The sequence below is a fragment of the Leucopleurus acutus genome (assembly GCF_964270905.1).
Source record: "Leucopleurus acutus genome assembly, chromosome: 9".
In the NCBI taxonomy this organism is placed as follows: Eukaryota; Metazoa; Chordata; class Mammalia; order Artiodactyla; family Delphinidae; genus Leucopleurus; species Leucopleurus acutus.
In genome coordinates this window covers 100,594,020-100,616,338 of record NC_139144.1, presented here as the reverse complement: position 1 = coordinate 100,616,338, position 22,319 = coordinate 100,594,020, and the positions used below count along the sequence as shown (strand labels likewise).

The following is a 22,319-nucleotide window of genomic DNA, read 5'->3' as shown; positions in this document are numbered from 1 at the left end:
AGGTTACCTCTTATTCATCAAGGCTAACACTATCCTAGGCACATGGTAGGTTATCAGTGAATGACTGTGGGATGAATGGATAAGTGAATGAATGAATGACATATCTTTCCACCTCTTCCTTGACCCCCTACACAAACTTTCTGCACTAATTTAAACAGTCACTTTACTGTTCCGGAAATATGGAATGGTCATCTGTGCTTCCACAATTCTGCTTATGCTTTTGCTTCGGCCTGGGATGCTCCTTCTTACCTGGGGCTACAGTTCCTTTAAAGTTCAACATATTTCTTTGAAGCCTCCACCAGCCACTGGAGCCCACAGTGATTCTCCCTTCATTAATTTCCTATGAAAACAATCATCTGTAATGATTATGAAGCACAGGCTTCTTACATAGCTTCTAAACTTGTTATGAATGTTTCATATTTCCATGGCTAAAGTAATACACTCCCTGTGAGAAGAGACCCCCATTCTGCATCTCTTGATTTCCTCATTGTGTACGTCAGTAACAGCATCTTACCATCTCAGGATATTAAAAAATGTCTCTTGACTTAAAATATAGTTGGCCCTCTGTATCTACGGGTTCCACGTTTGTGAGTTCAACCAACCTCAGGTCAAAAGTATTTGGAAAAAACATTCCAGGAAGTTCCAAAAAGCAAAATTACATAGCATTTACATTGTATGTACAACAACTTAACATAGACTTTACATTGTATTAGGCATTGCAAGTAATCTAGAGATGATATAAAGTTTACAAGAGGATGTGCACAGGTTATATGCAAATACTACACTACTTCATATAAGGGACTTGAGCATCTACAGATTTTTGTATCCTGGGGGGGTCCTAGAACCAATCATCAGTGTACATACAGAGACGACTGTATAATAACTGTGTGAAAGGAATTTGCCTCTTTGGGTATGGTGGTTCCATCTAAACTTGGAAATATCATTCTTTAAGATTTTAAAGGTTTTTTGTTTTTTTTTAATTTTCTAATTTTCAAATGCCTGAAGTTTCAAGAAAAAATAATTCACTTTGATGTCATGTCCATTTGCTCAGGAGGGGTGTTCAGTGAAGTGTGTCCATGAGAATAGTTTTCATGTTGATGAAGCCCTTTGGGGACTATGCCAAAGGATCAAACATCGTGAAGCTACTGGAGTAAAAGTTTACAGGCACCACTTGTTTAAGGCAAATCTTATAAACAAATGTTGCATTGTACTTAGAGGGTCTCTCCTTATCACAATTATAGATTATGATCTATTTAAATCAATCTATTTTCTGATTAAGAGACCCTTCTCAGATACTACAATTTGTCTATTAAAATTTATTACAGATTTGCTTTTCAACAACATTCCAAACAAACACGCACATCTTCCCTACCCCTTCCATCTGCATTCCCCTCTTGCTCATGTAACATTCTTTTTTATGTAAGCAGGATTTGGTAAACAAAATGAGATTCAGACTCTAGTAGAGTTCCTCAATGAATTCACAGACACAGACAATGAAGAAGTATTTCTCTCTAATAGGACAATGGGTACCTTGCAGAATTTTAAACAATGTTATCTAAAACATTTAGCTTGTTAACCCTCCTGAAACTAGTTTTTAGGTAGTATAAATACAATCACAGGGAGAGGAGGTATTTTTGCTCAATTAACAAATGAAATTAACAAATTAACAAATGAAATAAAAATAATGACAAGTCCCAAGTCTTCACAAAGCTGTTTTTCCTGGCACAGAAAAATCTATGACTACTCTCTCCTTCTTCTCAGGTCATGGATAATTTAAATAGCAAAGGAAAATTCTCAAAGAAAATATCATTTTAAGACTGCAATAATAAATAGACAGCATTGTTTAAATTTTATCCTGATTTCTATTTTAATGAAAGTAGATAATGTCCCATATCAATAAACCAAAAAGCAATGTGAATTAAGTTTTCCTTTCTTTCTTTCTTCCTTCCTTCCCTTTCTTTTCTTTCTTTCGTCTCTTTCTTTCCTTCCTACCTTCCTCCTTCCTTTTTTCCTTTCTTCTTCTCTCCTTCCCTCCTTCTCCCTCTTTCCCTCTATTATTTGAAATATAGAAAGCAAAAGAAAAAAGCAAATTCTACTTCCTTATTTTTCCAGATTAGAGAAGTAAGAAGTAAAGAAACTAAACATTAGTAGGATACTTACCTTAATCATTTTAATTAACTTAAAACGCTTCATCGTGTAAATTCAATAACTCACTTGCCAGAAGGATTTGCTCTGCAGTCATTAGGTATGGGCCCATTGATTGGAACTGTTTTTTTGATGAACCATTTCTATCACCCTTGATTTCCAGTCTTGGCTTCTTAAAGTGTAGTGAAAACTAAAGTCACCAAGGAACCTGCAAATTTTTACATTGGCCTTCTCCGTCGTACCTAAACTGATGGTTTTGTTTGTTTCTGGCCACTTGCTTTTCTAAAACTTTTTAATTTGGCTTTAATGGAAACTACTTCTTTCTGTCCCTACCTACTTATAACTGTAGTTAGTATTTAATTGGACCATGTTATTACAATAACAAGTATAACTTGCTTAAACATACCTGAGGAAGAAGACCTAACTCCTACACAGCATGTGGGAGAGTACAAGGGGTGAAAGATGGTATAGCCTGCTAGCTCCAGCTCTTCATCCAGCAGGCTATGGGATCATTCCCTATATTTTACAAAGTGAATGGTGAGTGTCCATTAATCCATAAGGTCGGTTTAAGGGAAGGGCAGTTAAATGAGTTCTTAGAGTTCATTCAAACTTTTGCAATACAGTTAAGAAACTGACAAAAGCAATTAAGAAGAAAATATTTGTTAAGGCAGATGTTTTAAATATATTCTTTAATTACTTGCTTTTCTCTTTATTTTTCAGGTAATCTAATATCAAAAGCAAGAAATAAAATTTAATGACTCAGGGCTTCCCTGGTGACACAGTGGTTGACAGTCCGCCTGCCGATACAGGGGACATGGGTTCATGCCCCAGTCCGGGAAGATCCCACATACCGCGGAGCGGCTGGGCCCTTGAGCCACAGCCACTGAGCCTGTGCGTCCAGAGCCTCTGCTCTGCAACGGGAGAGGCCACAACAGTGAGAGGCCCACGTACCAAAGAAAAAAAAAAAAATTTAATGACTCATTTAAATCTCTCTTTAGTTGATTTAGCTACATGTTAAAATTATTTATCTTTTTCCTTCCTGCTTATCTTCAAACACATAACTATTGTCTGACATTACTTTTATGCACCGGGCCCTCCTTGGGATTTAAATGTCAAAGCACAGCTATATGCCACACCAAAAGCAAATATAGTTTTCTTTTGTCCTAATACATGCAATACATCAAAAAAGAATAAGCCTGCTGTTGAACCTTAAGACAGTTAATTCAACTTTTTTTTTTCCTTTTCTCCTAGTGGAGTTCTCCTCTGGCATTTCACTACTGTATTTTCTCATTAAAAATAAGTTTTGTCATTCTTTCCTGTTGATTAGGAGGGGGTGCTGGGAGTGCTATAAGCAGAGAAAAAAAAGAATCACGCTGAAGGCAGTGGAATTCCAGAGCTGCTTATATCACTTTGGACTTGATGCATAAAGAAAGGAGCCATGTGCCTCCAAAAGACTGCCCTCTTAGTCGTATAAAGAGAACACAGGAAGACCATTAAGCATGGCTGACCTTTCCCATCAAACTAAAGAAGGCTCTTGACTTCTCTGGTCTTGACATCCTCTGAGGGTAGAGCTCAGAAGGTGTGGAGGGAATCTGCACCAATCTGGCATCTTGCTCTGGTGCTACCTCAGGGGAAAAGGATTCTGATTCCTAACAGAAGCAGATTTCCAGTGCAAGAAGTCCATGGGCCCAGCGGCCCCAGCATCCTGCCACCCCTATCTCCTTTAGTAGCACTTCTGAACACTTCAGAGAGGAAGACTCCAGGAATGAGTGTGGTGAGAGCCGTGTGGCTGACAGGGTCGTGGTGCTCTGGCCGGGTGTCAGGCCTGAGCCTCAGAGGTGAGAGAGCTGAGTTCCGGACACTGGTCCACCAGAGACCTCCCGGCCCCATGTAATATCAATCGGCAAGAGCTCTCCCAGAGATCTCCATCTCAATGCTAAGACGTAGCTCCACTCAATGACCAGCAAGCTCCAGTGCTGGATGTCCCATGCCAAACAACTAGCAAGACAGGAACACAAACCCACCCATTAGGAGAGAGGCTGCCTAAAATCATAATAAGTTCACAGACACCCCAAAACACACCACTGGACTCGGTCCTGCCCACCAGAAAGACAAGATCCAGCCTCATCCAGAACACAGGCACCAGTCCCCTCCACCAGGAAGCCTACACAACCCACTGAACCAACCTTACCCCCTGGGGGCAGACACAAAAAACAACGGGAACTACGACCTGCAGCCTATGAAAAGGAGACCCCAAACACAGTAAGATAAGCAAAATGAGAAGAAGAGAAATACACAGCACATGAAGGAACAAGGTAAAAACCCACCAGACCTAACAAATGAAGAGGAAATAGGCAGTCTACCTGAAAAAGAATTCAGAGTAATGATAGTAAAGATGATCCAAAATCTTGGAAATAGAATGGAGAAAATACAAGAAACGTTTAACAAGGACCTAGAAGAACTAAAGAGCAAACAAACAATGATGAACACCACAATAAATGAAATTAAAAATTCTTTAGAAGGAATCAATAGCAGAATAACTGAGGCAGAAGAATGGATAAGTGACCTTGAAGATAAAATAGTGGAAATAACTATCGCAGAGCAGAATAAAGAAAAAAGAATGAAGAGAACTGAGGACAGTCTCAGAGACCTCAGGGACAATATTAAACACACCAACATTCAAATTATAGGGGTCCCAGAAGAAGAAAAGAAGAAGAAAGGGAATGAGAATATACTTGCAGAGATTATAGTTGAAAACTTCCCTATATGGGAAAGTAAATAGTCAATCAAGTCCAGGAATCACAGAGAGTCCCAAATAGGGTAAATCTGAGGAGAAACATGCCAAGACACATATTAATCAAACTATCAAAAATTAAATACACAGAAAAAATATTAGAAGCAGCAAGGGAGAAGCAACAAATAACATACAAGGGAATACCCATAAGGTTCACAGCTGATCTTTCAGCAGAAACTCTGCAAGCCAGAAGGGAGTGGCAGGACATATTTAAACTAATGAAAGGGAAAAACCTACAACCAAGATTACTCTACCCAGCAAGGATCTCATTCAGATTCGATGGAGAAATTAAAACCTTTACAGACAAGCAGAAGCTAAGAGAATTCAGCACCACCAAACCAGCTTTACAACAAATGCTAAAGGAACTTCTCTAGGCAGGAGACACAAGAGAAGGAAAAGACCTAGAATAACAAACCCAAAACAATTAAGAAAATGGTAATAGGAACATACATATTGATAATTATCTTAAATGTAAATGGATTAAATGCTCCCACCAAAAGACACAGACTGGCTGAATGGATACAAAAACAAGACTAATATATATGCTGTCTAGAAGAGACCCACTTCAGACATAGGGACACATACAGATTGAAAGTGAGGGGATGGAAAAAGATATTGAATGGAAATCAAAAGAAGGCTGGAGTAGCAATTCTCACATCAGACAGAATAGACTTTAAAATAAAGACTATTACAAGAGGCAAACAAGGACACTACATAATGATCAAGGGATCAATCCAGCAAAAAGATATAACAACTGTAAATATTTAACCACCCAATATAGGAGCACCTCAATGCATAAGGCAAATGCTAACAGCCATAAAAGGGGAAATCGACAGTAACACAATAATAGTAGGGGATTTTTAACACCCCACTTTCACCAATGGACAGATCTTCCAGAATGAAAATAAAAAAATAAAACACAAGCTTTAAATGACACATTAAAGAAGATGGACATAACTGATATTTATACGACAGTCCATCCAAAAACAACAGAATACACTTTCTTCACAAATGCTCATGGAACATTCTCCAGGATGGATCATATCTTGGGTCACAAATCAAGCCTTGGTAAATTTAAGATAATTGAAATCATATCACGTATCTTCTCCAACCACAACACTATGAGACTAGATATCAATTACAGGAAAAAAACTGTAAAAAATACAACACATGGAGGCTAAAAAATACACTACTAAATAACCAAAAGATGACTGAAGGAATCAAAGAGGAAATCAAAAAATACCTAGAAATAAAAGACAAAGAAAACACGACGACCCAAAACCTATGGGATGCAGCAAAAGCAGTTCTAAGAGGTAAGTTTATAGCAATACAATCCTACCTCAAGAAACAAGAAAAATCTCAAATAAACAACCGTGACCGTACACCTAAAGCAATTAGAGAAAGAAGAACAAAAAACACCCCAAAGTTAGCAAAAGGAAAGAAATCATAAAGATCAGATCAGAAATAAATGAAAAAGAAATGAAGGAAACGATAGCAAAGATCAATAAAACTAAAAGCTGGTTCTTTGAGAAGATAAACAAAATTGATAAACCATTAGCCGGACTCATCAAGAAAAAAAGGGAGAAGACTCAAGTCAACAGAATTAGAAATGAAAAACGAGAAGTAACAACTGACACTGCAGAAATACAAAGGATCATGAGAGATTACTACAAGCAACTCTATGCCAATAAAAAGGACAATCTGGAAGAAATGAACAAATTCTTAGAAATGCACAACCTTCCGAGACTGAACCAGGAAGAAACAGAAAATATGAACAGACCAATCACAAGCTCTGAAATTGAAACTGTGATTAAAAATCTTCCAACAAACAAAAGCCCAGAACCAGATGGATTCACAGGCACATTCTGTCAAACATTTAAAGAAGATCTAACACGTATCCTTCTCAAACTCTTCCAAAATATAGCAGAGGGAAGAACACTCCCAAACTCATTCTATGAGGCCACCATCACCCTGACACCAAAACCAGAAAAAGTCGTCACAAAAAAAGAAAACTACAGGCCAATATCACTGATGAACATATATGCAAAACTCCTCAACAAAATACTAGCAAACAAAATTCAGCAGCACATTAAAAGGATCATACACCATGATCAATTGGGGTTTATCCCAGGAATGCAAGGATTCTTCAATATACACAAATCAATCAATGTGATACAACATATTAACAAATTGAAGCATAAAAACCACATGATCATCTCAGTAGATTCAGATAGAGCTTTTGACAGAATTCAACACCCATTTATGATAAAAACTGTCCAGAAAGTAGGCATAGCAGGAACTTACCTCAACATAGTAAAGGCCATATATGACAAACCCATAGCCAACATCATTCTCAATGGTGAAAAACTGAAACTATTTCCACTAAGATCAGGAACAAGACAAGGTTGCCCACTCTCACCACTATTATTCAACATAGTTTTGGAAGTTTTAGCCACAGCAATCAGAGAAGAAAAGAAATAAAAGGAATCCAAATTGGAAAAGAAGTAAAGCTGTCCCTGTTTGCAGATGACATGATATTATCCACAGAGAATACTAAAGATACTACCAGGAAACTACTAGAGCTAGTCAATGAATTTGCTAAAGTAGCAGGATACAAAATTAATGCACAGAAATCTCTTGCATTCCTATATGACTAAACTACCCAAAGCAACCTACAGATTCAGTGCAATCCCTATCAAACTACCAATGGTATTTTTCACAGAACTGGAACAAAAAATTGCACAATTTGTAATGGAAACACAAAAGACCTCGAATAGCCAAAGCAATCTGGAGAAAGAAAAATGGAGCTGGAGGAATCAGGCTCTCTGACTTCAGACTATACTGCAAAGCTATAGTAATCAAGATAGTATGTAACTGGCATGAAAACAGAAATGTAGATCAATGGAACAGGACAGAATGCCCACAGATAAACCCACACACCTATAGGTAACTAATCCATGACAAAGGAGGCAAGACTATACAATGGAGAAAAGACAGCCTTTTCAATAAATTGTGCTGGGAAAACTGGACACCTACATGTAAAAGAATGAAATCAGAACAGCCCCTAACACCATACACAAAAATAAACTCAAAAGGGATTAAAGACCTAAATATAAGGCCAGACACTATCAAACTCTTAGAGGAAAACACAGGCAGAACACTCTATGACATAAATCACATCAAGATCCTTTCTGACCCACCTCCTAGAGAAATGGAAATAAAAACAAAAATAAACAAATGGGACCTAATGAAACTTAAAAGCTTTTGCACAGCAAAGGAAACCATAAACAAGACCAAAAGACAACCCTCAGAATGGGAGAAAATATTTTCAAATGAAGCAACTGACAAAGGATTAATCTCCAAAATACACAAGCAGCTCATGCAGCTAAATATCAAAAAAACAAACAACCCAATCCCTAAATGGGCTGAAGACCTAAATAGACATTTCTCCAAAGAAGATATACAGATTGCCAACAAACACATGAAAGGATGCTCAACATCATTAATCATTAGAGAAATGCAAATCAAAACTTCAATGAGATATCACCTCACACTGGTCAGAATGGCCATCATCAAAAGCTCTAGACACAATAAATGCCGGAGAGGGTGTGGAGAAAAGGGAACATTCTTGCACTGTTGGTGGGGATGTAAATTGATACAGCCACTATGGAGAACAGTATGGAGGTTCCTTTAAAAACTAAAAAGTGAACTACAATATGACCCAGCAATCTCACTACTGGGCATATACCCTGAGAACACCATAATTCAAAAAGAGACATTTACCACAATGTTCATTGCAACTCTATTTACAATAGCCAGGACATGGAAGCAACCTAAGTGTCCATCGACAGATGAATGGAAAAAGAAGATGTGGCACATATATACAATGGAATATTACTCAGCCACAAAAAGAAACAAAACTGAGTTATTTGTAGTGAGGTGGATGGACCTAGAGTCTGTCATACAGCGTGAAGTAAGTCAGAAAGAGAAAAACAATATCGTATATTAATCCATATATGTGGAACTTAGAAAAATGGTACAGATGAACCAGTTTGCAGGGCAGAAATAGAGACACAGATGTAGAGAACAAACGTATGGACACCAAGGGGGGAAAGTGGCAGGGGGTGGGGGTGGTGGGATGAATTGGGAGGTTGGGATTGACATGTACACACTAAGATGTATAAAATACATAAGTAATAAGAACCTGCTGTATAAAAAATAAATAAAATGAAATTCAAAAAAATAAAAAGTGAGAGAGTGGCATGGACATATATACACTATCAAATGTAAAACAGATAGCTAGTGGGAAGCAGCTGCATAGCACAGGGAGATCAGCTCAGTGCTTTGTGACCACTTAGAGGGGTGGGATAGGGAGGGTCAGAGGGAGAAGCAAGAGGGAGGGGATATGGGAACATATGTATATGTATAGCTGATTCACTTTGCTATACAGCAGAAACTAACACAACAATGTAAAGCAGATATACTCCAATAAAAATGTTAAAAAAATAATAATTTTGTCACTCTAGTACTTGTACTTAAAAATGAAACCACTCTGAAATCACTTCAGAGAGGCAACTGACTTGAACATGGGTTCACCTGGGTGTGTGATACTTCTACGTCATTGAGCTTATGTTTCTTTTGCTAAGATAGATGACTATGGTTTAAATGTTTACGTATCAACAGGATACTCCTCTCTGGATCCTTCTATAGGAAACCCAATGGCTCTGGCAATGGAGTTAAAGACTAAAGGGGAGTCTGGGTTTAGCTTGGAAGGCCAAGAAAATTTATACAGATATCCATGCTTCTAACACCAGAAATGAATCAGATCTAGCATGAGGAAACAGGGCTTTCCAGAAATCTACTAATAAATAATTTGATTAAGCTCAAAGAAGGAAAGAACACAGCCATTTGCAATATAAAATGGATGGAATCCCAGATGGGGAGTCAACCGAGATAAGGTGAAGAGACAAAGTAAACATACCAAGAATAAAGAATCACAATATGAACTGTCATATATGAAAATTAAAACTGAATTATGTAACTAGTCTTTTTTTGTTCTTTATTTTGAGCTAGAGATCTGGTTTTAGGACCCTGAATACCTTCTATCCTAAGGGTGTTTTTGAAGGGTGTTTCCCAAAAAGAAAGCTAGCTTCATGCCTGGAAAATTGCTTGCTAGCTCCAGTTCTCAGGGAACGAGTTCCAGCTGACCTGTTCTTGCTCCTTTGAAGTCTGATGGGATCAGAGCCACAATGAAGTCAGAATTGAACAGGCGTGAAGTTCTGAATAATCTGAAGTTTATCTGAGGGACTTTCTGCCTCCTTTACCACTTTTGCGTAATTATCATGACGTGAAAGTAAGATATTCCCGGAAACCTACAGTTTTGTGACAAGAATCTAATGATAGAAGACAAAATGTTTCCCAGTGTAAAAGAAGCACTAGCACAGTTTGACACCAGCCTAAGTGACCACATGAACATCTGTAAAGAAGAATGGAAGGAACCGTCAGCCTGCAAATCTATGAAAAGGTGCCAGAGCCACAGGGTGGCAATTTGCAGGCAGCAACATCGAGGTGGAACAGAAATGAAATCTGGCATAAACAGTGTCACTGCAGAAATACCCATGTTTGTGAGAAAAGCCTTCCTTTCCCTATAGCGGAAATAATTTTTAGATATTTCAAGTCAAAGTTTTGATTTTATTTATTTTTCTTGTTCAGTGGATCAGTGACATGTTTCACAAGGAGTGGGGGCTGGGAGAGTTCACCTCTGGACACTGGACTGGAACAAAAAGTTAGTAGACATGCAGATTCAATTTTGGGAAGATGGTCTAAAACCCTGGGGCTCTGGGGCTGAAAGAGGTCTGTCTTTGAGAACAAAAGAGAGGAACATAGTATTAGCACAGCATAAGGTCTGATCAATGACCCTCCCCCTCAACTAACTCAGCATTAAAGCTCCAGGAAGAAATGTTCACTGAGTGATCTTTAATAAGTGTTTACTGACTGAATGAATCTCAACAGAGACTCCGAAATCCTCTGGCAGTGGTGGCTTGTGCCTTGCTTTCCGCCTTTGGGTATCTGATTTATAAGAGGCCCCATGTCAGCCTGAGGTGTACAGAGTAGATACAGAGCATGATATGCTGAGTCAGAGGGGGGCCTAAGATAGTTATCTCCACTCCCCACACCCACTCAGCTTGTACACAGTTTGCAAGAGATCTCAAAATCACTGTGTGTCCCTATGGGGGTCTATAGAAGTGCTTGGATGGCTGGTAGACCAGAAAAGGGACTTAGGAGAAGGTCAGTGCCCAGGAGGTACATGGACCTTGAGTGACCAACCATCGTGGTTTACCCAGAACTGTGGGGTTTCTCCAGGTGAAGGGTTCTCAATCCTAAAAGCAAGACAGTCCTTGACAAACTGGGACAGGTTACCTTCTTACCCAAATCCCAAAACGTGAGCCCAGCAGGAGCCACAGCCAGCAGGAAGAACTGCCAGAGCAGTGGGGAGCCCAGAAGGAACCTGAGTAGAGCACGTGGAGCAGAGCCCAATCCTCTGATGATGTTACACAGTTAGCTGGGCCTGACCCAAGGGCTATGCTGGAGGAGTCACGGAGGACACTTGAAACGGGACAGCAGCGCCGAATGGGAGCTTGACCTCTGACTAAGTTTGAATCCCATATTGACTTATATATATAGTTATTAGGGTACCCGAAGGTATGTGCTCCGATATTTATTTTTTGCTGCTATTGACTGGAACTGGGAGCTTACAAACAAATGAAGATCAACTTTAGAAAAAAATATGTTACATGTATTCTTCATCTCAGGACTGTAAATCTTAAACTTGCTTTTATAAGAAGTCATGACCTCCTTCTGAATTGTTAGTATTAATCTATTTATTCATTGTTCACCATTCCAGCAGAGTTAGCTTAGTTTTGAAGCACCTCACACTGTATCTATCCAACCCTCATTTAAGTGCTCTTATAAAAAATCATATACTTTCCTTTCAAGGAAAAAAATATAGAACAAACTGGGTAGGTGTTCTTGAAAAGAAAGCACTGAATTAAAAACCAAAAACCGGGTCTGTGATTATGCATTTCCATCCAAAAATAAAATGAAGACTTAATTACTAACTCAGAAATAGGATCCAGTCCCTTCGCAGTTTCTCAAGGGGTAATTTTGTGGGCTGTACTTAAGCTGGGATGTCTACTCTTCCTTTTCCGCTTTCTGTGCTATCCAGAACATTTACTGGTTTTGTTTCTTAATATATTTACAAGGGAGGTTATAGAAAAGGTATAGAAGATTCTAATTCTAATGAACTACTTTTACCAGGTTTTCTACGAGATGCTGACTAACGATACAAATTTGCTTTGGCCTCTAAACAGCCATTTAGTCCCCAGGTTCCAATATCTAGGGGACATCACTGGCATGCAACTTAATATATCCTAAAATAAATTCATCATCTTTTGTTTCAAAGCCATTTCCATAATTAGGAATTTGTTGTCCTGTGTTCTAGTAAAAAGATGGTATTGGTTTATTTTAGACATGGAAGATGAAAAAAGGACAGATGCTTTCAACTCCAAGAAAAATAATAGTTGACTCACAGTGACTTAAATAAACAAGGATTGCTTTTTTTCCTCACACAAAAAGGAGTGAAGGTGGTTGCTGACTGTGGTTCACTGGAGCTCTGGTTTTCTTGATCATACAGCTCCAGGCATGGTGTCTGCATTTGAACAAGAACAGTGGAGAGTAACAGGGGACCTCTGTATCAGAAAAATAAAAGTTTTCTCAGAACACCTTAGCTGACTTCTGCGTACCTCTCATTAGCCAGGACTGTGTCACATCATCACTGCGGATGACAAAGAAAAAAAAAATCTCTCCCTGGCAGCTAATCTACGAGGGTGATCTTAGGATTGATGTAAGTCACAGATAGCAAAACGGACTTTACTGTTACTCACAAAACAGGAAAAAAATTGCCAAACCAGTCATGAACACCACTTACTTCAGCTCAAAATATTTTAACACCAGCTTCTCCATTCCATGTGACGTGAATCAGAATCATAGACAAACAAACAAGAGCTCTGAAGGGATTCACAAGTTCTACCCTCTACTGCAGCAACTCTCCTAGTTTATAAATTATGACCAGTACCTGCCAGGACCCTCCCAGGACTGACTTAGACCCCCAATACACTTTCCTCACTCCCTTCCTCTCCCCACCTCCCTCTGAGAAGACCCTTGGTTCTCTTTTGGTTCCCACTTGCAGGAGGAAGTAAATAAACCTAACTTTAGTTATAGGAGTGTTTTTGCAGGCTTTTGCCTCTCAGATTTTCACACCCAGAAAGAGCATAGAGAGAAGTGGGTCGAAGACAGGAGTTGAGTCTGGTGCCTGAAGATGTTTGCCACAGGGAACCAGCAATGTGAGGGTGCAAAGGAGCAGATAAAAAATGGTACTCATGCAAGGAGAAACAAGGAGATTATCTGCTAGATATCTTACTGTTTACGGAGAATATTCTAGCAACTGAGCATTTGATGAAGTCCTCCTCCCTAAGAGCAGGGTCTCACTCGAAGGGTAAGGCTACAGGCTCCTGACATTGGAAGAGGCTTCCTGCCCACTACTCACCCTCTCCCTTTCCAGTTCTTCTGCTGTTTATGAAATACAGCTGAAGAAACCAGAGGTCCTCAATAGATAAGCACGACGTTTTGTCAGACACAACACCTCATTGTTTAATCTGCAGATGTGTGCTTGTACGATACATGTATCCAACTGCCTTCTTGAAATGTCCACTTAGATGTCCAATAGACCTTTCAACTCCTGCCCAACAGTGAATTCCTGATTTTTTTCTTCCACCCCATGACTAATCTTCTCTACCACTAGCCTTCCCATTGGAGGACATGGTAACTCCTTCCTTCCAGTTGCTGTTACCAAATCATTTCGGTTTATCCTTATAGCTTCTCTTCCTCTGATGCCTCGAAACCAATCCATTAAGAAATCCTACTGACCAACCCTTCTCAGTATATTCAGAATTGACCACATGACACTACCTCTTGCGCTAACAGCACCCCAGTGTTAGGCCACCAGCACCTCTCACCTGGATTACTATGACAGGCTCCCAGCTTCTACCTTTCGTCCTCCCACAGCCAGGGTTATCCTTTACAAATGTAAGCTAAAGCATGCCACTGCTCTACTCAGAAACCTGCAATGACTCCCTAGTTCTCTCACAGTAAAAGCCAGATCCTTACAGTTACCTACAGGTCTCCAGGCCCTGGCCTCTAGGATTGCTCTGGCCTCCTCTTATGCGGCTCTGCTCCTCGTCCTTCCAAACTTGCCACCCTGGCCCCTTGTTAACCCTAGATGATACCAGGCAGGCTTGTTGCATTGACTATTCTCTCAGCCTGTAATGCTCTTTCCCCAAATTGGTGAATTCTATTACTCTTTCAGGTCTTGAACTAATAATTGAGGCTAACTCTGACCAACCTATTTAAACAGCAACTCAACACTCATCTGTTGAAATGCCAGTCCTCCTTGATTTGCTCAACATTTTTTCTTTCTTTTTTTATAGCACTTATTCCTTCTAACTTACTATAATATTTATTTATCACGTCTGTGCTTCCTCCCCTTCCCCGAGAATGTGAGCTTCGCAGGTGCAAGGATCTTTGTCCGTGTTGTTCAGTGATTTATCCTAAGTGCCTAGAACAGTGTCTGACACCATGGATGCACTCAGAAAATACTACTGAACAAATAATTCTATCGCTTGGCATGCTTGCTCTTCCTAGATTCAACGCTGTGTTCAGAAAGCAAACAAACAAACAAAACAGGGCACGTGTAAACCCACACCCAGAAAAGAAAAAGAAGTCCAACTCACAGGGTATGTCAGCATGACACACAGCAAGACTCCTTTAGAATCATCTGCCCAAACTATCTCCCTAAGCTCTACTCATAAAATCATTGCAGCTGCTCCTATAATCTCTAAACATTTTATAAAAATCATGCCTGTGATTTCTATTTTTTTACCCTATATTTTCATTTATGCTTTTTAAATTTTTTCAAAAATAGCTCTCAAATCAATCAAGCTGAAATTTGAAAGGATAAAGGAGACAGTGTAGGCTTGCTTAGGGAGAATTTAGGTAGTCTGAAAATAAAATGGTAGAGATCAGGCAGTTGCAAAGTTTCAGTCAGTGAGGGGGAAAAGATCAAACCAGAGAAGAGCCAGGGATGTATCATTAAAATATTATCTGATGGGTCACAGCTATGTGAGGACAGGGTAACGTCACTGGTACTCTCATATGCAAAGACACAGATTAAGGGTGAGCTCATCAATGAGCCCCTCAACGGTTTGAATAAGGTGAATACAGCCCTGTATCATACATGCAAAAACACAGCACTTCACAGATTAAGATTCTGAACTGGGCACATTTTGTGTGAATAAAGGAATGTGCTATTTCACACATTGGTAATTAACGTGCAGAAATCACTGCCCTGGTCATCATTTCAAAATATATGTAAATATCAAATCATCACATTGCACACCTGAAACGAATACTATGTTATGTGTCAATTATACCAAAAAAAGAAGTCATTGTCCTCAAAAAGTAAGACAAGCAGAAAACGTATTCAATAGTGGCTTTAGGAAGTTTGTGATGCATCAGAGGTGACTACTTCCCTGTAGTCACTCTTCTGGGTTATCACCCTGGAGGATAAGAAAGACATATTCCTTGTTCTGTCAGCTACAGGATACTTGGCAACATAGACAGTTGCATGACGCCATTTTGGCAAAAACCTGTTTTGTATATTTCTCTACCTGCCAAAAATTGAAATTTGCAACCCCTATTCTACATCGTCTCTTGTGTTGTTCTCCTTACCAGGAGTGCCTGGTTCGTTTACCAAAATCTTCTTCTGGAGATATTTTAACTCCTAATCTCGCCATGGGGGTAAAACAGTAAAATCTCAACACCTCATCCGCACTTCTCTGGTAGCAAACAATTTAAATTTAATGCCCAGGAAACACGCTGTTTGAAGTGAAATAGCAACATCACCATAAAATCTAGCAGTTTATGAAAGCTGGATGAACTAACTTGGGTATTATTGACAGAAATTATTGTATCATTAAAGTTACTGACATGGAAAATGAACAAGGTACTAAAATGACTCAATACACTGTCTATTACTAAGAAGGAAAGTCTTCCTGTATGGAAAACCATTATTAAAATTTATGAATACACATCTAATATCAGAATATATTATCTTAAAACATTCATCTCTCAGTTTTTGTGATTACTGCCACCACTTGCTTTAGGCAGAAATAACAGCTATTACATTATTGATGGTTCAAAAATTAGTATATTTTTATTAAAATTGTTTGCTGTTCTGTTTAAATATAAACTGTTTAGACTATCAGGACCCATATCTGCGTATATGTAATAAAAATAAGCACTATGTTATGTTTTATTATAAACATATTAAAGTTTTAAAAAGGTACATTCTACAGACATCATAAACTGTAATTTACCATTCATGTGAATACTACTTTATTAAGATTATATGGAAGCGAGCTTATTTCATAATGGATGATTTTTGTATATTTTTAAGATTCATTACATGTCTTTGGATGACTTCCCCAAGGATCCCCTCTTAAATGAACTAAGATTATTAGAGACTTAAGGTCTGTACTTTACTGGGGGCTGGCTGAGACTTCTAGAACTTTTATCTTCAAAATATAAAATTAATAAAACTCTTTTCAGAATAACATAGCCCTCTCATAAAAGATCTGAAAATAGGACAGAATATCACCTAAATTCACTGGGTTAAATTCAACTCAAAATTAGATGTAGTTTGTTTGTGGGCAAAACATCTCAAAATGAAATTTTTTCATGTTGGAACGAAAGGCACTTTTTAGAAGTATGTTAAGGTAGTATATGTAATGCTGTCATAATATTTCATATAAAGGTTGTATCTTTCCACCATGTGAGAGATCAACTAAGTTTTTACAAAAAGTTTCTCCCCAGATTTGCAAAAACTGACAAAGATGAGATCTTGTAATAATATTTCAGTATGTCTGTTTTGTAAGCAGACTCAACTACATTAAATATTCTACTTCAGTAAATCCCCATACTGCCTGCCAACACATTTTAATGTTTCTTTTCCTTCAGGAGGGGCCTTTAGAGGGAACCATATACTGAGGATGAGTAATGACCAAGACAAGAAGAAGAGGGACATTTCTGCTGTGGGCATCAGAAGCAAAACTAAAAATAAACTAAGTTCCTTTTCCAGCTGTTGCTTGCAAAACTACATGCATAATGCTCACATTCACCAAGGGAGGCTGAATGGGTTAATGTGACATCACATATTGTTCTGTCATATATAACCATGTCCTGATATAAACATCACTGCTAACATCACAAAAAAAAGCCACAGGCACGGCAAGTGGCTCCTGTCTCCTTACCCCTTACAGGGTTGTGTGTTCGGGTGTTTCACTTGTCCTACAACAAAAACATGAATTCTGAAAATCTAAACAATTCGAGGAAGGATGAAAGGCCGTTTACCTGTCTATGATGGCACACATATCAATGCTGACATTCGCAAAACTTCCTGGCCTCCTTTGTGCCACTTCGTATAAATTTACAAGTTGATCATCCACTTGAATGAGCTGCATGCATCCTTGGAATGAAGGCTGAAGGACAGAGTGACTTGAGTTATTCATCTGGTTCCGATAACCTGTGAGAGAGAAAAAAATGGGAATGTTGAATTCTGTGTCCAGCATGCTTCACTAAAATTCCTCTGGGTGTTTTCCCTGACCACAGCCATCGTATCCAACTACTGTGTTTCACTGATCCTTGCTGTTGTTGTACTCAGTGTGGAAGAATGAAGTCTTTTGAGAAAACAGTATTATTTCAGGGGAAGCTGTTAAGGGTTGAACCTAGGCAAATGTTTGTCTCTGGTCTATGTCTATGAAGCATCCTTCATATTTTCTCTTTTGACACCTTCTTTTTCACTCTGTCACATCTCTGTCCATCTGCTCACGGCTATACTTCTTCATGTGACCCTGTCTTCAGAGATCAGGATGTAAAATTTTAGACCTTTCCCAACTATCCAAGCTCCTTCCTTTTATGTCTTTAATATTTACTGTTATTTTCTTAATTCCTCAGAGGTCTGTTATTCAGATGTCAAGAAGCTAAACTTACTATTATCAACTAAGGTGGGTTTCTTTTATAGATTAATATCTAATTCAATCCAAAGAGACATTTGCATTACAAATGATTTCCCAATTTATAAAACCCAAAGAAACATAGAGAGATAAATTTAGGCATAAGGGTCAGCCACATTGCTCTGAATATTCATCTCATATAAGGTACCTAAAATGGTATAGGTAGCATAAGTGATAAGAAGTGAAACTAAAAGCTTAAAAGAATGAATAACAAAACAAAAAAAGAAAGTTTCTATTAGGGTTAGCAACTACTGGTTCTATTACAGAGTAGGATATACATATACTAAGGTTGAGATCAGATAATTTTAAAAATTTTATTGCAAAGTAACTTTAAAATAGCACCACAAATAAACTTCCTTTATGCCTCTCAATAGAAAAAATCATAATTCATATTATGCATAGAAAATCTGCAGGCCATATGGAATAACATTTCTTGATCACATTAAATATCTCCACAAAGTCCCCCAAATGAACTTCACCTATCAGAGCAAACTTAAACTGTAGTAATTTGTCTGCTTAAAAATCGTAAGTTATTCACACATTCTTTTCAATCTAATATTATATCTATAGCAAAAAAACAATTTATACAAAATGGGTTGGTATCAGGATGTGCCATTAATTGGATAAAAGGGAATTTTCAATAAAAACATTGTCCAAAAGATGACCATTAAGTGATTTTTTATTTTATTTAAAATATTTATTTATTTTATTTTATTTATTTATTTATTTTCGCTGCACCGGGTCTTAGTTGTGGCATGCAGGATCTCAACTTGCGGCATGTGGGCTTCTTAGTTGTGGCATGCGAACTCTTAGTTGTAGCATGCATACGGGATCTAGTTTCCCCACCAGGGAGCAAACTCGGGCCCCCTGCATTGGGAGCGCGGAGTCCTACCCACTGGACCACCGAGTACGGAGTCCTACCCACTGGACCACCAGGGAAGTCCCCATTAAGTGATTTTTTTTTAAATGTCCTATTCTGTTTGACTAGTAATAGTAGTTTAGAACAATAGAAATCTCCTTCTCCCTTTATTAATGGGTTACAATAATTAAAATCTAATAATTATCAATTGAATCCTTTTTAAGGATTAATCACAGAAGTGTATACAATCATTTTCCATCAACATAGTAATATGTAAAAATATGATTATACTTAATTTCTTGGCTTTAAAATAAATAAGGCTCTATTTCAATGTCAAACATATGGCTTTTTTTTTTCTTTTCTCTTTTCTGAGTCACTTTTTTTTTTTTTTTCATTTGCATTGACTTAATCCTCTCAGAAAATTGCTGATCTTAGCTAAGTGGTCTATTTAGACTAGCTATATGCATACATATGATTTTCACTCTGCCTAATCAAGATAAAATTGAATGGAGTTTAATGTCTAAACTTAGCAAAGAGAAAACATCCAGCTGTAACTTTACTGACTATTCTTAACATGACAATCATATGATTCTGTTTTTTGAATACTTGGGAGTCTCTAAATATCCACACTTGCTTTGAAGTATTCCAAAATGGGGACATCTATTGTGAGAACAAGACCTTCTCAGAAGCAAGGCAGCTGCATAACACACAGATCACTATCAAATGGGTATAGTTCAGTTCATAAAACAAGACTTCATCAGTCACTCATAACAATGTTGTTTGGCCCTGATGAATTCTGGAGTTTGAAATTGTCAATTCCTTTCATTTTCTACACGGGATACATTCTAGGAGAAGATAATTATAGTACAAACTACTACATGTCCATTATAATGTAGCCATGGAGCCTCATGGCTCATGAAGAGGCTGTCAGTAATGACTGAAAGGAAGGTGAGGAAGCAATATTACTGGAAATGGAAGAAAACTGGATCATTGCTGTGTTGCAGTGGAAAGTTTAGCAAAACTGTGATAATGTGGAAAGGAAAACACTGTACTTAATGAACTGCATAACCTAGCTAAGGACATTTCCACACAGAGTACTCTGGCGTCTTCTCTTTGTTTATAGTAAAAGGGAAAAAGAAGAGAGAAAAACTAAAGACAAACTGCTAAATATAAGGAAGCTAGGTCTTGATGGAAAATAAAATATTTTCTTAATTTCAGTCTCTCCAGATGTTGAACGCAAAAAAATTAAGAAATCACTTCATGGCAAATTTCTACTACCAGGAAAACATGATCTAAAGATGATAATGAGGTGTGGCTATAAAATCCATATTAAGACCTCAGAAATATCTTAGATGGTGCCTCCAAGAACCATTCATTCAGACAAATTAACTTCTAGCCAGCTTACCGGTATGTCTCACAGAGCCTCTGAGTTAAACAATAATGGTTCTAATAATCTTACGGACATTTTCCCCTCAGCATGTCAGCGGAAGCCCAATGTGAAAAAGAGCTTATCTTTATGAAAGTGTGGATATGGCTTTAGTTTAATGAAGTAAAGCTAAACAGCATTCATAGGAAGCCTACATATTTTTAAGAGAACTGTACTAGTAGAATGTTGACCACTCCCTTATAGTTAGCAATGGGTTAAAGATGTTGAGTCTCTGGTACTGAAATTCCGGGTGCTCTAACACCCTCCTACGCTTGAAATGGAGGACAGCATATTATTATTTATTTCTGTTATTGTTCCCTGTATGTACAAATATAATTTCAGTAAAAAATCTTAGTGTAATAGTGTCTGTGATACTTTCAGTGACTAAAGCTTAGGATTTAACCTACTTAGTAGATTAACAGCAGGACTGACTGGAGAAAAAAATTTGCAGCTGGGATTTTGAGGGTCAGAAATGAATAGATATAAAATGGATAGAGGGTTAAACTCAACTAAAATTTGCCAAGTTATAAAAATTAAAAACAGGAAAAAAGTAAACTTTTACTTGTTTTGGCTTAGACCTTTAAATTTATTATATCTATGAATTTGAAATAAAAAATACAATGTCTATACATGGGTTGTAGTTACTGGTGATCTGACGATATGTTGTAATACCCACAGTGAATTGTAATTGTGTCATTTTCAATTGCATCTATCAGTGAACTGGGTCATTATAATTATGTTACCTTACTGGCATGTTTGAGATTTCCATTTCAAGACTTGGCATATAAAAACTTTATCCTGATTTGAAGTCCTTTCAGCATTTAGTTATTCTTGTTGACAAAAGAAACACATGCGTTTTCAAGGTTTTAAAATTTTAACTCAGATATACGTTAGTGAAAAGCATGCTGGTATTTGTTTTGACATTAAAATGCCAATCTAAGTTGTTGTAAATTATATGGTAACTTGATGGGACAAGAAAAGCAAACAACAGGCAACAGGGCTGCATATTTTACATGTCTAAAACTACATGCATACAAGATGTCTCTATTTATACTTATTTTAAAGTTGGGAAGTTTAGGAGGTTACAAAGGCTGGTAGAATGCTGTAAAGATGCTAAAAACCATTTAGGCTTTTCCTTTTAAAATAACCTTGGAATATTGTGCAAAGCGTCTACTAATATCTGTTTACCAAATCTTCCTAAAGAATTCACCCTGGTGGGGTTGGGCCCAAGCAAGCAGTGTGTTAGAGTGAGCCAGGAGTGAGCCCAGTGGTGCTTGGTGCCTGCAGTAAGGACAGCCAAGCACATGCCCATCTGGCACGGCTCGGAGACTGACTATAATACAGGTTGATTGAGCAAATAAATAAATAGATTGACGATAGTGCGAGCCAGGTTCACGTTGTCAGGAAAGGAGGGTGCAAATGAAAAGAGGGAGATCTTGAATGGATCCTATGGGTTTGGATTGGAATTTAATCTATAAGTGTGCACTTGTGGTTTTCAGTATATACATATAGAAATACATCTGGATGGAATTGTGTATATACTCAATATACAGGTGGTTTCTACCACCCACTGAAGATGGTCCAGAGAAGGATTATACCCAGAAGAAATGAGTCCCTTTACAGTTCAGATCTTAGTTTCTCTACTGAATAAAAACAGGACTCTTTGGAGAAAGGCTGATCCTAGAGCTGGGTCACAGAAAGCACAATATGAGCCTGGAACATTTTGCTGCCCAGGAAAGTAAATAAGTGCTCAAGGAACGATGGTGTCATGTCAGAATGACATAGGGGCCAGTCTTAAGAGGGCTCCTACTGCTCCTATCTGGACAATTTTAAAACAAAATAAATAATTTGAGCATCAGAAAGATACTTTGAGTATCAAAAGAAAGGAAGGAAGGAAGGGAGGGAGGG

General features: G+C 38.0%; 1 protein-coding gene across 1 annotated transcript in view; it reads right to left on the bottom strand.

Moving 5' to 3' along the window:
- CNTNAP2 (contactin associated protein 2) overlaps window positions 1–22,319 on the bottom strand; it is a gene marked incomplete at both ends in the record, with an annotated part of 2,035,904 nt that overhangs the window by 856,286 nt on the left and 1,157,299 nt on the right. The window contains one exon of the mRNA XM_082846865.1: window positions 17,465–17,636. Within this exon, the coding sequence (XP_082702991.1) occupies window positions 17,465–17,636 (172 nt within the window). The remainder of the gene's footprint in view (window positions 1–17,464; window positions 17,637–22,319) is intronic.